The 16549-nt window shown below is 38.8% G+C and overlaps 1 protein-coding gene and 1 pseudogene across 20 annotated transcripts in view; one reads left to right on the forward strand and one right to left on the reverse strand.

The window, feature by feature from the left end:
• The first annotated feature begins 369 nt into the window (after window positions 1–369).
• The window catches only part of Synrg (synergin gamma), an 89061-nt gene continuing 72881 nt past the window's right edge, over window positions 370–16549 (forward strand). For all 20 annotated transcript variants that reach the window (XR_002213280.2, XR_012438666.1, XM_020178918.2 and 17 more), the window contains exons 1-2: window positions 370–749; window positions 11282–11322. Coding sequence is in view for 18 of the 20 variants with exons in the window: in XM_020178918.2 (XP_020034507.2) it covers window positions 385–749; window positions 11282–11322 (406 nt within the window). In the remaining 2 variants the exon portion in view is untranslated. The remainder of the gene's footprint in view (window positions 750–11281; window positions 11323–16549) is intronic.
• LOC141413782 (ATP synthase F(0) complex subunit k, mitochondrial pseudogene) lies at window positions 6789–7048 on the reverse strand (annotated as a pseudogene).

Here is a 16549-nt window from a genome sequence, read left to right on the forward strand (position 1 = left end):
GTATAAATCTAATCAGAATTGTCACTATGAGTCTCCCCCGTATAATGAATATACCTTTAAAAATTTATAATAACAAAAAACAAAGTGGCATAATGGCAAACAGGAATAATGTATGTTGGAGGTTTTTTTGTGTATTGGGTTTATGTGCTCTTAGTTGGTTTACTAAACTAAAGTTTAAACACCTTTAGCGTCTGAGATACATGCGAAAAAGCAGCAGTATAGTATCAGGGAAAGAATAAAGAGAGTTAATTACTAACCAGCGCTGTGAAGCTATCAAAAGAGCCATACAGGGCCTATCTACTCGATGTGTGAAAGTACCCATCATCCAGTTTCAAAATTAGTATTCAATTTATTGTTAACACTGAGATGTGCGTTTGCAAAGGAATGGCACATCGCCATTCCGCCACCAGCTGGGCCTTCCGGCCGCCTCGCCAAAAAGTGAGTCAGCTCGCTCTGAGGACCAGCTCAGGAGACAGCTTAGGACCTGGAGACCCCCCATTGCTGACGGGTCACGTGATGAGGGGTCACGTGGTCGTGCGGCCCCGCCCCCAGGCCCGGGCTGCGGCGAGGTGGGGCCCGGCGTTTGCCCCGGAAGTGCCTGCCTTCGTCCGACAGCTGCTGGCCCGGTGGCGCCGGTGGCGGTGGTGGCGGCGGCAGCGGGCCCGGAGCAAGATGGCGCTGCGACCGGGAACGGGAACTGGCGGCGGCGGGGCCGCGGGCGCCGGAGCGGGGGCCCCCGGGGGAGGCAGGTGGGTGCGAAGAGCAGGGTCGGAGCACCCGCATCTCCACCGCGGGGTCGACCTCGGCGGTTATGGCGGTTTTCGCGAATGCAGACCCTTTTCCTTTGAACTGGGTTATGGAAGAAGAGGCGTCCGTTCTCTACGGGGCCTCCGGAGGGGCCCGGGCGCCGGGCGCCTGTACTCCAAGCTCCGAGCCACCTGCTGCCTGGGTGGCAGGGCGGGAGCGGGCGGGAAGCTGCGCGGCTTTCTGGGCTTGCCAAGGGTGTTGCAGGGGAGGTGTGGAAAACCTGCACACACAGTTCCCGAGATGGATGCGGGCCGCAGGGTTTGTCCTTTCTTCTTTTACAGTGCCCTGTCCTGTCTTTTCTGTTTTCTAAACGTGCGACAAACAGGAAAATCTGAAGACATTTGCATTAGTGATTGTCTTGTGATAGAGCTCTTGTCTTATAGACAGAGCTACAGTCTTACAAACTGTAAGATCTGTCTGCTTTTTAAAAAGGTATTGAAAAATATGGAGAATCACTGATGAACGGCAGTTATGCTTTTAATCCAACAAAGCTTCCGGATTTTTACTTAGCCCTTTAAAAAACAAAATCTGTCCTTCGTCATATAAACCTGTGGTTCTTATACCGAGAAGAATAATAGAGATGTATATTTGCAACTTGACAAGTTCATTGTCATTTCTATAATCACTTCTATAGTCTGATTTTGTTTAATTAGTTAACATTCTGCACACACATTTGGAGGTAAAATTAGTTTAGTTTTGTTTTTTTTTTATCTTCAGTAACCTAAATTATCTTTGGATAAACAAAGTGTTAAGACATTTTTTAATGTGTAGCTTAATTTTGTTGGTTTTTTGGGGGGAGGAGGTGGTACTGGAGTTTAGAAGTTAGGACCTCTCACGCTTGCTAGACAGGCACTCTACCACTTGAGCCACTCCACCAGCCCCAAATTTTGGAGTCATGAACACTATAAAAATTTAAGATCTTAAAGTTGCCACCTTTTACAAGTGCTTATACACACTAGGACAAAAGAGCAGTCAGGTGAACCATCTGTGTGTGGCCCCATTTTTTATTTCCTCTACTCATCTTTTGACTTTAAATGTTTTGCTTCCTCCTTTGTTCTCTTCACTGTTTATTATTAAAGTTTTTCATGAACAGCTTGTTTAAATCAGTTTCTGGCTGCAGAAGAAAAATATGTAATATTTTTTATATAAGATGACAGTTTCTAAAATATTCCTGAGTGGCATTAATTTTATCAAGTATATGATTAATAATGTCACCACGTTATATCTTGTAGAAAGAGATAAACTTGAAAGTATTTGGTACTCTAGGCCCAAAATTTTATTTAATCTCTTTTAATTGGGTGGGAAGGACTTCAAACAGAAAATTGAGAGCACTAGTCACTTTGGTTTATAATGTTAAAACCATTGGTCCATTTAGATTTTTTTCTGAATATGGCCTGAATTTTGGGGAGAGGTTTTTTTTTTTTTTTTCTTTTCTTTTTTTGGTGCTAGGATCGAACCCAGGGTCTCACGCATGCTAGGAAAGCGCTGTACCACCGAGCTACATCCCAGCCCTATGGCCTAAATTTTGATAAAAATTAGAACCATTGATTTAAAATTTTCTCTATATAAATGTAATAGCATCTACATTCTCAAATTCAAGAGGATACTTGGGAGAGAAATGTGGTTTAAGTGAACCTTATTTTGAAAAGTTTTTGGTAAGTATGTTACATATATTGGGAACTTTGCGAGACTGAGAAACTGTACTTAATAAAGAAAGAATATTATGGTTTTTGAAAAGCAGTGGTAAGCACTGAGGTTGTTTTATAAGGAAACTAACATGGTACCCTAAGTATATTTTAGAAAACAGAAAAACAAGCAACCTCTCTAAGATTTTCTTGGTGGGTCTGGAATTTGAACCTAGGGCCTAGCACTTGCTAAGCAGGCACATACCCCTTGAGCCTTCTATAGTTATTTTTCAAATAGGTTGTGAATTTATGCCAGAGCCGCCTCAACTGCCATCCTTCTACTTATACTGCTTGTGTAGCTAGGATGACAGTTGTGAGCCACCATGTCCATCTTTTATTGGTTGAGATGGGGTCTTGCAAACTTTTTGCCAGAGCTGGCCTTGAACTGTAGTCCTCTGACCTCCACCTGGCAAGTAACTATCTTTGCTGGTTTTTTTGGGGGGTGGGAGGGGGAAGGACCAGGGTTTCGCTATTGCAAAGCAGGTGCTCTGCCGCTTAAACCATGCCTCCATTCCTCTTTCTAAGCTTTTTAATAGAGAAAATTCATGAACTAGAACTGATGATGTTTCTTAGATACTTCTCTCTTCTTAGATACTGTTTCTTAGATACTTAATTTTCATAAGAGACTCGGCAAAAACAATGACATTTTGCCACATTAATATTAGCCACCTTTTGATTAGGATCCTGAATGGGCCACCTTAGAATAAATGGTAGAGGTGTATAAAGAGCAGAATTTGCTCAAGAGATGAGAAAAATAATTTTTATAAAACCAAGTAAGACAGAAAAAAAGATGAAAGATCTAGATTCATCTGCAGGCATTCAATTGGTAGTTGTTCAGTATCTACATATGTAAGGCACTATGTTTTTATTTTTGTTTTGGGGTTTGTTTGTTTTTTTTTTTTTTTCTCAGATGGAGGTCCCACTATATAGCCCAGGCTGGCCTGAACCTGAGACCCTCATCTCTCAGCCTCTTGAGTGCTGGAATTATAGGTATTCACCACCACACCCTGCTAAGGAACTGTTCTTAATGCTCTAATGAAGTCAAAAGATAATCCAACATATGGCCCCCATACTTGAAAAGTGTACAAAATAAGCAGTCTGTTTTTTCCTGCTCTGTTACCGGTTCTTTGAGGGCTTCCTAATCTTTTATCCTCCACTGCTTCTAGCCCATTCTGGCCCATTTAAAAATTCTATAAATATTTCTGGATCACACCTATCCTGAAAGCAAAGAAATTGTATTTCAGTGGGACCAATTGGAAAAAAAGGAAGGAGTCAAGAGATTGTCATAGAAGTGGGAAAGCCTAGCAAACATTGTAGGGAACAATGTACCTGCAGTGTCCCATTGACTGGTATTGATTTGAGAAAAGAGTTTTGTAAGATAAAACTGAAGAAAGAAAATTGTGCCAAAACTGGAGAAGGTTATGAGGCTAAACTAAAGGAATTTCAGTTTACAGGGGAATCATGACATAGTTTAAGCCCAGGTGTACATCTTCCTAAAACATCATTATTAAATGATCCATTTCACCTGTGTTTCATTAGAAACCAGAGTCAGCCTGTTGAGGTGGCTCAAGTCTGTATTCCCAGCTGTTTGGGGGTTGGAGATGGGGATTATCACAATTTAAGGCCACCCCAGGCAAAAACTAGTGAAACCCCATCTCCTCAATCATTAAACCAGTGTTTTGGTACTTGACTGTCATCCCAGCTATGTGCAAGGTCATAGGTAGGAGGATATAAACTAGACCCTATCTGGAAAATAAAGTGCTAAAGTAAAAGATGCTAGAGATGTGACTTAAGAGGTAGAGCACCTGCCAAGGAAGCGTGAGCCTCTGAGTGCAAAAAAAAAAAAAGAAAAAAGAAACCAGAGTCTAGAAGTGGAGCAATCAATTAGGAAGTTTTTATTTAGGAGTCCAGGTCTGACAAGTAAAGGCTGATAGCAAGTAGAGCTCACAGGTCAGCTTTCATACTGAGACTTCATCAACATGTGAATTAGTATTCAATACATGAGTTAACTTCAGAAGCTTTTACCCTTAAAGCCAGGTGCTGGTGGCTCACGCCTGTAGTCCTAGATACTCAGGAGGTAGAGATCAGGAGGATCTCGGTTTGAATCCAGCCCGGTTTGAGACTCTGTCTCAAAAATACTCAACACAAAAAAGGGCTGGTGGAGTGGCTCAAGTGGTAGAGCACCTGTCTAGCAACCATGAGTCCCTGAGTTCAAATCCCAGTACAATGGGGGAAAAAAAAGCTTTTGTCTTTGAAACCAAATTATTAAATACCTTGCTGCCCAGTTCTTTACTTTCACTATCTTACCAACATCTTACTTTGCTGCTTGACTAGTCAGTGTTTAAGCACGTTGATACTAGTTGTCTAAACATTTCAGAGTCATGTGAATGATACAAAGGCCATTAGGCAGTTTGAGTTGCTAAAGTTTTTACTAGAGTAAGTCATGTTCATCAGTAGTGTTCTTCATCTTGTTTTTGTTTTGAAGGTGCTGAGGATTGAACCCAGGACTTCGTGCTTATTAGACAAGGGCTCTACCACTTGAGCTATACACCCAGCCCTATTTGTTTTATTTTTTAAGTAACATTTATACATTGCTAAGATGTATTTTTGTTTGTGTGGTTGTCTTAGTTGGAACCATGATAAATTTTCAGTTTTGTGTCCTTACTGTCAGAGGGGAAAGCAGAGTGGTGAAAGAGATTACACAGAGCTTCACAGTTACTTTATGACATAGATGGAAAAAAGAGGATGTAACTCAAGTTTCTAGTTCTTCTGAGCCACTAACCCATACTGGTAACTTTAATCTTTAAGGCTGATTTTGAAAAGTCATATCTTAGGATATCAGTAATAGCTTTAAAAAACAGAGTGCTGCTAAATTTACCTTTGATTTAAACTTTATATTCAAGGGCCGGATGTGGTGGTGCACACTTGTTTTCAGCTACCCTGGAGGCATAGTTGGGAGGACCACAGTCTGAGGCCAGCCCAGACAAAAAACCATAAGATCCTATGTGAAAAATTACTAAAAAGCAAAAAGTACTAGGGGCATTGCTCAAGTGGTAGAATTTAGAGTTCAAGTCTCAGTACGGCCCAAAAAAATAAAAAACAAACAAAAAACTTTTATCCTGTTTAACAGAGCTAGGCATGGTGGTACATACCTGTAGTTCTAGCTACTCAGGCTGAGGCAAGAAAATCATTTGAGCCCAGGAGTTCGAGGCCAGCTTGGACAAAATAGCAAGGTCTTATATCAAAAAATAAACAACCAAATAGTTAGCATGTAACTTAGTTATTATATCTTGTGTGTGATTCAGAAAAGTTGTTTTCTCTTCAGGCCTCTTCTTGAGTGCAGGCCTGCTTGTCAGTGGAATTTGCCAGTGATTCAGACGCTCTTCAAGTAACATACAACTAGGTGGATGTACAACTGGAATTCTGTAAACCACTTTGTAAATTTTTTTTTAAACTAAAACATTTTAGAGATAAAAATTTTAAAGTTTAGTTTTTAACCCTTTTCTTGGGGACAAGGAACTTGTGTAGTAGAAAAATGTAAGGGCACAAATTTGTCATGCAGCTGGTGGAGTGGCTCAATTGGTAGAGCGCCTGCCTAGCAAGCATGAGGACTTGAGTTCAAACTCCAGTCACAAAAAAAAAAAAAAAAAATTGTCATATAATTTCCAGATTTCAGTAGAATCTTTGAAAGACTGTCTAGAAACCCCCCTTCAGATCTTTGACTTCCAAATTAAGAAACTTTCTCACTCATGGGTTTTTCTTCCTTGATTTGTCCCTTTTTTCTTTCCCTCAATCTGAAAGAATGAAGTCCCACTTCTTCTTCAAAGCAGATCCCTTTGTTCCTCGTTATGTTAATCCCATTCCTTCAAAAACTCTTATTTTCAGTCACTAAGTATATCTTTTTGACTTCTAAATCTTTCTCCCTATAGATGTCTTCTTTCCCTCTTTTGAAACTGCTCAAAGATCAAAGCAATGATTTTTTTTTCTTCATCCTCATTCTGACAAGCTTTCTATAGTATTGAACACTAGTAAAGGAATTGGTGGAGTGGCTCAAGTGGTGGAGCGCTTGCCTAGCAAATTTGAGGCTCTGAGTTTAAACCCCAGTACCACCAAAAACACTCATAACTACTTTCTTGAAAGTACTGCCCTTCCTGAGTTATAAGCTATTCCTTTGGTTCTTTTTTTTTTTTCCAGGTTCATAATTTATTGTACAAATTGAGTATTAGAAGATGAGTTAACATTAGTTTCTCCAACCATGAGTACTTAACAGATGAGATCAGGCATTTTAGAATCCATTTATGTTGCTGTCACAGCTGGAGTTTTTTTAGACCTTAATGTGAAGTATAAGATCATCAAAGCAATGCCTCCATAAGTGACCAGTACACAGTTCATTCTACCTGCGAGAATATATGAGTTGAAATACTTTTTAACACCAGTGAACTGGAATTGGGCATCACTTTCTGGGCCTGCCATGGTCTCAACCTTTGCCAAAGTCACAAATTCTACAGTGGGTGTCCTTCAGCGTCCACAGCCCAGCCAGAAGAATACCGCCTTCCCCGCCCCTCCTTTGGTTCTCAATGGCCATTCTTTTCTTGTGAGAATTCTCCAGGGTTGTCCTTAGTTATCTTCTTGATGGATATGCACATTCCCTTGGCTATTTTTTTTGGTGGTCCTGGGGTTCAGACTTAGGGCTTCACGTTTACTAGACAGGCACTCTACCAATTGAGTTAAGCCCCCCAGCCCAGTGCTTAATTTTTAAACCATTATTTAAAGATTTTTCTGGCTCACCATATTTCTCACTAGATTTATCTGGATCTTTCTCCTGTGTTTGAGTTACTTTTCTGTTTGCTTGCTAGGTTGCTCTTCATGGACACACTCCTACCACCTACCTCCTGCCTCCCCAGACCTACTCACACAGGGTTCCCATGTCCAGTGAACAGCAACCCCATCCTTGAGGATGACTCAGTGTTTTCAACTCTCTCTGCTTTTCTACTGTTGTTCACTATCCTGACAGCTGCCAAGTGCTATTGATTCTTTCTTTTTAAATGTCTTTCATTCACTGTTTCTTTTCTGTCCTTTCTACTTTAGTTATGATCCTTTTCACCTCTTACCAAGATTATCCTTATGGTCTTTTTTTTCCTCCTGTTACTGGGGATTGGACCTAGAGTCTTATGCATGCTAGGCAAGTACTCTACCACTTAAGCCATGCCCCCAGCCCTTCTGTTTTCAGTTTGTTTTTAAGGCAGGGTCTCCCTAACTTTGCCCAGGCTAGCCTCAAAATCAATCCTCCTGCCCTCCTCATGAGTAGCTGGGATTACAGATATGTGGCACCATGTCCAGCCATTGTGACAGTTTCTTACTTTAAAAGTCTTCTCTGTCATATGCTGTTACCAGAGTAATATCCTAAAACACATTGATGATCATATCATTCTTCTACTCAAAACCTCTGATGTTAAGGAAATCAGATCAAAACCATTCTCACCAGGATGGCTATCATCCAATCATCAAAAAAGAAAAAAGTGTGGAGGATGCGGAAAATGGAATCCTATGCATTGCTGGTAGGAATGTAAAATGGTGCGTGCAGCCACTGTAGAAAACAGTTTGGTGGTTTTTCAACAAGCACACCCAGAATTACCATGTGACTTAGCAATGCCACCCCTAGATACATATCCAAAAGAATTGAAAGAGGCTTTAGGTACTTGTACAACAATGGCCACGGCAATGTTAACCACATCAGCCAAAAGGCAGAAAGAACTCAAGGGCTCATCAAGAGAAGAATGGATAAACAAAAATGCTGTATTCCCACAATGGAGTATATAAAAATTGCCAAAATTTTAATAATGATGCAATATGGATGAACCTTGAAACTGTTGACCTATGTGAAATAAGCCAGATACCCAAGCACATGTACTGTATGATTCTATATGAAATTTGTAGAGACAAAAAGTAGAGTAGTAGGGCTGGGGGTAAGAGGATGTAATAATGTAAATTTATTGTTTAATGAAAACAGATTTTTGTTTGGGGTGAAAGAAGTTCTGGAAATGGATAGTGGTGGTAATGGAACAACATTATGAATGTGCTTAATGCCACTGAATTATACACTTAAAAACTGATTAATGACCTGGCACCAGCAGCTCTCACCTGTAGTCCTAGCTGCTCAAGAGGCAGAGATCAGGAGGCTCATGGTTCGAAGCCAGCCCAAGCAAGTAGTTCATGAGACCCTATCTTGAAAATAACACACACAAAAACAGGGCTGGTGGAGTGGCTCAAGTGGTAGAGTGCCTGCCTAGCAAGCCAAGTGGTAGAGTGCCTGCCTAGCAAGCCTGAAGCCCTGAGTTCAAACCCCAGTACCACCAAAAAAAAAAATAGTGTTGGGAAAATTGGCTATCTACGTGCAGAAGACTGAAACTAGACCTTGTCTCAGCCTATTCAAAAGTCAACTCTTAACGGATCAAAGATCTAAATGTAAATCCTGAAACACTGAACTGACTATAGGGAAAACTCTGGAAGATACAGGCACAGGTAATTATTTTCTGAATAGGACTCCATTTGCCCAGCAAATAAGAACAAGACTTGACAAATGATACTGCATTAAATTAAAATTTTTCTTCACATCAAAACAGTTACCAGAATCAAGAGACAACACATAGAATGGGAGAAAGTCTTTGCCACCTATTCAGCAGATAAGGGACTAATGTCCATTATATACAAAAAGCTCAAAAAACTAAAAAGAACAGATTTAATAAATGGGCAAATGAATTGGGCAGAGTCCTCAGAAGAAGAAATATAAATGGCTAATAAATACATAAGCAATGTTCAACATCCTTAACAATAAAGGATATGTAAATCAAAACTACACTTGAGATTCCATCTCACTCCAGTCAGATTAACCATCATCAAGAAAACAACAGATGCTAGCCAGGGATGCAGGGAAAGAAGGAACCTTCATACACTGTTGGTGGGAATGTAATCAGTATGGAGGTTCCTCAAAAAATTAAAAATAGTCACTACCATGCCATTCCTGGGCATATAACCCAAAGAAGTGTAGATCAGTGTACAAAAGAAATACCTGCATACCCATGTTTATTGCAGTTCTCTTCACAATAGCTAAAAACTGTGAAATCAGCCCAGTACCACAAGAAAAGAAAAGTGAAGTTATGTCATTTGCAAGAAAATGGATGGAACTGGAGATCACGCTGAATAAGCCAAGTTCAAAAGGCCAAATAGCACATGTTCTCACTCATTTTTGGAACCTAAACCTAAAATGGTGATAATAATAACGGGGCATGAATGTAAATGGGGGGGCTGTCTGGGGAAGGGGAAAGGAAAGGATACTGAGGGGTGAAGAGGATGGAAGTACACTGTATATATGTATGCACACAAATATATACATACACATAAGACAGCATAATGAACCCAATCTAACACTGAAAGGGGGGAAGAAGGAGAGGAAGAATGGGAATACAGTGGAGGGAGTGAACTTGTTCAAGGTACACTGTGCATATATGGAATTATCACAGTGAAATCCTCTTGTGTTGTAAATGTATGATAAATCAAAAATTAAAAAGAACCCCCTAAAATGATTAAAATGATAATATTTTCTGTTACGTTTATTTTACTACCAAAAACCTTGAACATCATGTATTCAAAATAAATTAAAGCCAAGTGCTGGTGGCTCATGCCTGTAATCCTAGCTACTTGGAAAACTGAGATTGGGAGGATGGTGGTTAGAAGCCAGCCAGGGTAAAAAGTTCATGAGACCCCATCTCTTCCAATAGCTGGGTGCAGTGGTGCATACCTGTCATCCCAGCTGCAGTGAGAAGCATAAAATAGGATTATGGTCCAGGCCAACCTGGGTGAAAAGGGAGATCCTATCTCCAAACTAACCAGAGCTGAAAGGACTGGGAGATGTGGCTGAGTTGGAAGAGCACCTGCCTCATGATCATGCCTCAAACTCCTGTACCACCAATAAATAAATATTTTAAAAGTCCTTTCCAACCCTGGCTGCTTTTTAATTGTCTGTTTAATCTTAAATCATTTTGATAAAAGTCCCTGCATCTCTTGTCTTGGAGATTTTGCCCGAACTATATAGTGTACCCTTCTTTTTCTTTTAAGATTTAGCTCAGCAGCTACCGCAACAAATCTTCCCAAGATGTAGCCCATTAAAATTAATTCTTCTCTGTTAGTATTTTGGACCTCACTTAAAGCAGTTAACACATTTATCCTGTGGTATAATTATTTGCCTGCATCTGTGTCTTCCAGATTGTAAGTTGCTCTAATGCTTTCGTATAGTACACACTTAATAAATGTTCACTAAATGGAAATAAATCCAACCCTCTCATTTGATGGATGGAGAAATTGGAATCTAGGGAGGTCACACAGTGGCACAGCTAGGAATAGTTTCAGGGTCTTCTGTCTTCTATTTCAAAATACTTCACTCTATACTAACATGCTAATTCTCATACATCTTATGAGATGTTCAATCTGTATTCATATTGGTTAATTGAGCATCATACTTCTGAAGAGACCCAGGCCCTGTCTGTGATTCTTTTATTCATATAAAGAATTATATACTTTCCTGGGCATGGGAGTGTCTGCCTGTAATCCCAATACTCAGGAAGTAGAGGCAGGAGGATTACAAATTCTAGGCCAGTCTTGGCTACATAAGCAAGTTCAAGACCAGCCTGGGCTAAATAGTAAGACCCTATCTCAAAAATGGAATTACATCATGTTTTGTTTGAAATTTTTGTACTTAGGAAGATCATCATGTATTTTTATTCTGTTTTCAGCTTCATGTTTCCTGTAGCAGGTGGAATAAGGCCCCCTCAAGGTATGTGAAACCTTAAGGTTGTTTTGTTTTGTTTGGGCCATGCTGGGGATCAGACGCAGGGTCTCATGCATGCTAGGGAAGGATTCTACTGAGCTGCATCCCAGCCTGAAAATTTATGTTTTGAGCTTTTATTTTTCATTATGTTTCTAAACCTAGGATAAGATGGTAAACAGGAAATAAGTTGTATTGCAGTCTTAAAACTATGTGGTAGCTGCTCTTAAAATTTCTCATGAGTTGTTTGATGGGAATAATGAAGATTACTTTTTACTCCTTCTAAACTTTCTTAAGCATTATGTTGGTAGGTTGTTATTTAGCCTCAGAGATGGAGACTTTTAGGACAAGAGTATTGAGCTATAATTCTCTAATGACATTGTTCTTCTCTTTAATCTTTTCCTAGATTGTTAGTACAATAGGACAGGAGCCACATCTGTCTTACACTAATCAGTATCTCCAGCACCCAGCACGTTGTTGGAACATAAATTTCCTGTAGACATTTGTTGAGTGAATAAATGAATCTCTTTAGTATTTTAAACTGTCATGTTTTCTCTGTATGACACAGTCTTACACTCTTGTTCATAAAAGAGATAACATTCTCATTTAAACTATTTAATTCTCAGTTTTATTCCTAGAAATTTCCCTAATGGGTATACCCTCTTTTCTTTGGTTTGAGAATCAGGGCCTACCAATGTCAATTCTCGCTCTGTCTTTAAGGAAACAGTAGTGAAAGGATATAAACTTGGCCCATGCTGCTGTGCAGCTCAGTGGGACAAATCATTGATACCTACCCTTCTCTTGATTCTTTCTGCTCGTTTCTCCCTCGGCAAAATAGTCCCCTCCACCCCCTCAACACCAAGCTACTTCTGAAAACTGGCCCTTCTCACAAAGTCATTGTTGATTGGTTATGGTAGACTTGCTAGAGAAACAGAGACTCCTAGGTCACCAATAGAGACGAAAGATAAAAAGAGGTTCAGTAGCAAGTGGTTAGTAGCTTGCACTGGCTTTGTCTCCATTTGTAATCAATGGTGCAGGTTGAGTTTCAGGTAAATTTTTTCCAAAGGTCAGTTGTATTCTTTTCATTGAGTTTATGTTTACATATTATTCAAGCTGTCTGTAATTAAATGCATCCCATATTCAGAGTAAGTGGTTTGAGATCTTTTGTTCTTTAAGAAGGTGTTGTAGAGTTAGTGTTCATTACCATGTGTGATTTATTGTTTTGCATTTTTATAAACTTTCAAGTAAAAATTTACATATGGAACAAAATGAGTAAGAAGAGATACCAAACGGTGCCTGATATTTTTCTTCTGAAATTTGGATTTTTTTTGGAGGGCTTTGTTAAATAAAGTATGTTAGAATGAACTTGATCATTTGAAGACTTTAAATTATGTGTAGATCATTTCTAAAAGCATAGAGAAGAAACCAACAGCAGGAATGGTCACAGATCATGAATACTTGAGTAGGAGACAGGAGAAGATGACTTTTTGTGGCGTATACTTCATTTTTATTACCATATATTAGTTGTACAGTTTTCATGTTTCCATATATGCTTACAGTGTACCTTGTTAGATTCATCCCTCTCATCATTCTCTCTCATTTTCCTCCTCTTCCTCACTTAAAACAATTTCAGTAGGTTTCATTGTTCTATTTTCATACAAGTATATAAAGTGCATGCTTCTTTACCTCTCTATTCACCCTCCCTCTCCCACTAACACCCACCCTTAATAGGACCCGTTTAATATTCCTCTTCATATTTTAAGTGTATATTCATTGTTCAAAGGGGTTTCAGCATGGTTTTGCACCCATGAATATATTGTACTTTAATCAGATTAACCCCCTCTGTTACTGTCCTTTCCCCATCCCCTATTAACAGCTTTCAGCTTGTTTTGTTGTGCCATCTTCCTACACAGATGAAATAGGTTTTGATATCATTCACTCTATCTTTCTCTTTTCCTCTTCTTAGTCCCTGAAATAGTCCCACTGTTACAGATATGTTCAATCACATGTTTGTTCTGTCTGTCTATATGTATAATCATGTTTGTATTTGTGTATATGTTTATCTTTTGGATCTGTCTTCCACATATGAGAGAAAACATGTGACCTTTGTCTTTCTAAACCTAGCTCACCTTACTTTAACATAATCTCCAGTTCCATCCATTTACCTGCAAGCAGCATAATTTCATTCTTCTTTATGGCTGAATAATATGCCATTTATTATATACAGTTGTAAGGCATATGGTCTATTTCCATAGCTTGGCTATTGAGAATAGTGCTGCAGTGAACATGATTTTGTAAGTGACTATTATATCCTGACATACATTCCTTTGGTTATATGCCTAGGAGTGGTATCACTGGATCATAGTTCCATTTTTAGTTTTTGGGTTTTTTTGGGTTTTTTTGAGGAACCTTCATACTGCTTTCCATAGTTTTTATACTAATTTACATTCCCACCAACAGTGTATTTATTGGCCATTTGCACCTTTTCCTTTGAAAATTGTTCAGTTCATTGCCCATTTTTTCATTGGGTTGCTGATTCTACAGGAGTTTAGTTTTTTGAGCTCCCTATATATTCTGTTTATTAATGCCTTGTCAGATGTATAGCTGGCAAAGATTTTCTTCTACTTTATTATCTATCTTTTCAGTCTAGTTGTCATTAGACTACTTTCCTTTGCCATACAGAAACTTCTTAGTTCGATCCAGTCCTATTTGTAAATCCTGTCTCTTATGTGCTGAGCTATTGGAGTTCTATTCAGAAAGTAATTGTCATGTCTGTGTATTCTAGTGTTTTCTCTATTTTTTTGTAGTAATTTCAAAGTTTACATTGAGATTTTTGATCCATTTTGAATTGATACTAGTACAGGGTGAGCAACAGCAATACAGTTGCAGTCTTCTACATGAGGATATCCAGTTTTTCTAACCATTTGTTGAAGAGGCTGTCTTTTCTCCAATGTATCTTATGGGCTCCTTTGTCAAAAATTAAGTGACTGTAGCTACAAGGATTCATCTCTGTGTCTTCTATTCTGTTCCATTGATCTTCTTATCTGTATTTTTTGCCAGTATCATGCTGTTTCTATTTTATGGCTTTGTAGTATAGTTTGAAGTCAGGTATTGTGATACCTTCAGTGTTGCTCTTTTTGCTCAGGATTGCTCTGGCCAATTGAGGTCTTTTGCACTTCCATGTACATATTTTTGGACTGATTTCTTTTTATCTCTGTGAAGAATGTCATTGAAATTTTGATGGGTGTTGCATTGAACATAAAGATTGCTTTTGGTAGTGTAGCCATTTTTACAATATTAATTCTGCTAGTCCATGAGGATGGGAGATCCATCTTCTGGTGTTGTCTACTATTTTTTACTTCAGTGATTTATAATTTTCATTGTAGAGGTCTTTCAGTTCATTAAGTTTACTCATATCTAGATATTTTTGAGGCTGTTGTGAATGGAATTGTTTTCCTGATTTCTTTCTCAGTCTGTTCGTTGTTGGTATATAGAAAAGCTACTGATTTTCTGTATTTTTATATTCTGCTACTTTGCTGAAAGTGTTATGATGTCTAAAAGTTTTTTTGGTGGGGTCTTTTTTTAGGGTCTTTTAGGTATAAGGTAATATCATCTGAAAATGGGAATAATTTGACTTCTTTCCTCCCTATTTGAATCACTTTTATTTGTTCCACCAGCCTTATTGCTCTGACTAGGAATTCCAAAGCTATATTGATGGGCTGGTGGAGTGACTCAAGTGCCTACTACCAAAGCTATATTGAATAAAAGTCAGGAGAGTGAACACCCTTGTCTTGTTCCTGACTTTAGAGGAAGTGGTTTCAGTTTTTCCCCATTTAGTATGATGCTGGCAGTAGGTTTGTCATATAACGGTTATTATGTTGAAGTAAATTTCTTCTATTCCTAGTTTTTTTAGAGCTTTTATCATGAAAGAATGTTGAATTTTGTCAAAGACTTTTTCTCCACTTATTGAGATGATGGTGTGATTTTGTTCTTGACTCTTTTTCTGTGTTGTATTACGTTTGTTGATTTGCGTGTGTTGAATCATTCCTCCATCTCTGAAATGAAACTGACTTGATCATGGTGTATGATATTTTTAACGTGTTGTTGAATTCAGTTTTTATTGGGAATTTTTACATCTATGTTCATTAATGAGATTGGCCTATAACTCTCCTTTTTTGTTGTGACCTTGTCCAGTTTTGGAATGAGTATAATACCGACTTCATACAATGCGTTTGTTAGCATTCCTTTTCTTTCTATTGTATGGAGAAATTTGACCAAACCAAAAGTTTGACTGACCCTTGGCACATATAGTTAAGAATTGCTATTTCTTCTTGATGGATTGTTTCCTTTATTAATGTGTGTGACCTTTGCTGGGCGCCAGTGGCTCACACTTATAATCCTAGCTACTCAAGAGACAGAGCTCAGGAAGGTCATGGTTAGAGGCCAGCCTGGGCCCCAAAAACAAACAAACAAAAGAAACCCTATCTCCAAAAATACCCAATGCAAAAAATGGCTGGTGAAGTAGCTGAAGTGGTAGAATGCCTTCCTAGCAAACCTGAGGCTATGTACCCCTGTACCACCACACCCCAGTACCACCACCACCAAAAAAAGTAGTGACCTTCATTGTCTCTTCTGTCTACTTTTTGTCTGAACTCTGCTTTATCAGATAGGACTATAGCTACTTCTGCCTGCTTTTAGGGTCTATTTACTTGAAAGATCTTTTTCCACCCTTCTTCTCTAAGCCAGAGTTTGTCGGTGAAATGTGTTTCTTTTATTTATTTTTTTATTTTCTTGAAATACATTTCTTGTAAGGAACAAATAGTTGGGTCTTGCTTTTTAATCCAGTTCACCATTCTAGGTCTTTTGATTGGAGAATGAGGCCATTCATGGTCAGTGTTAATACTGAACAGTGTGTGATATTTCCAGTCGTTTTCTTGTTTTTCTAATGTTTACTTTTCCCATATTTCTCGTTTGCTAATCTACTTGGTTAATGGGGTGTATTCTTTCTTGCATTTTCCTGGTTGTATCTACCTTCTTCTCTGTGTAGGATTTCTTTTAAGTATTTTCTGTAGTGCTGGTTTGGTGGTCATGAGATATATCATTCCATGCCCTCCTTGAATTTAGGGTTTGTGTTGAGAAATCTGCTATTATTCTGATGGGCTTTCCTTTATGTGTAACCTATTGCTTCTCTTTTTCAGCTTTCAACATTTTTTCTTTGTTCTTTATATTTAGTGCT

The sequence above is a fragment of the Castor canadensis genome, chromosome 11 (genome assembly GCF_047511655.1).
Source record: "Castor canadensis chromosome 11, mCasCan1.hap1v2, whole genome shotgun sequence".
NCBI lineage: Eukaryota > Metazoa > Chordata > Mammalia > Rodentia > Castoridae > Castor > Castor canadensis.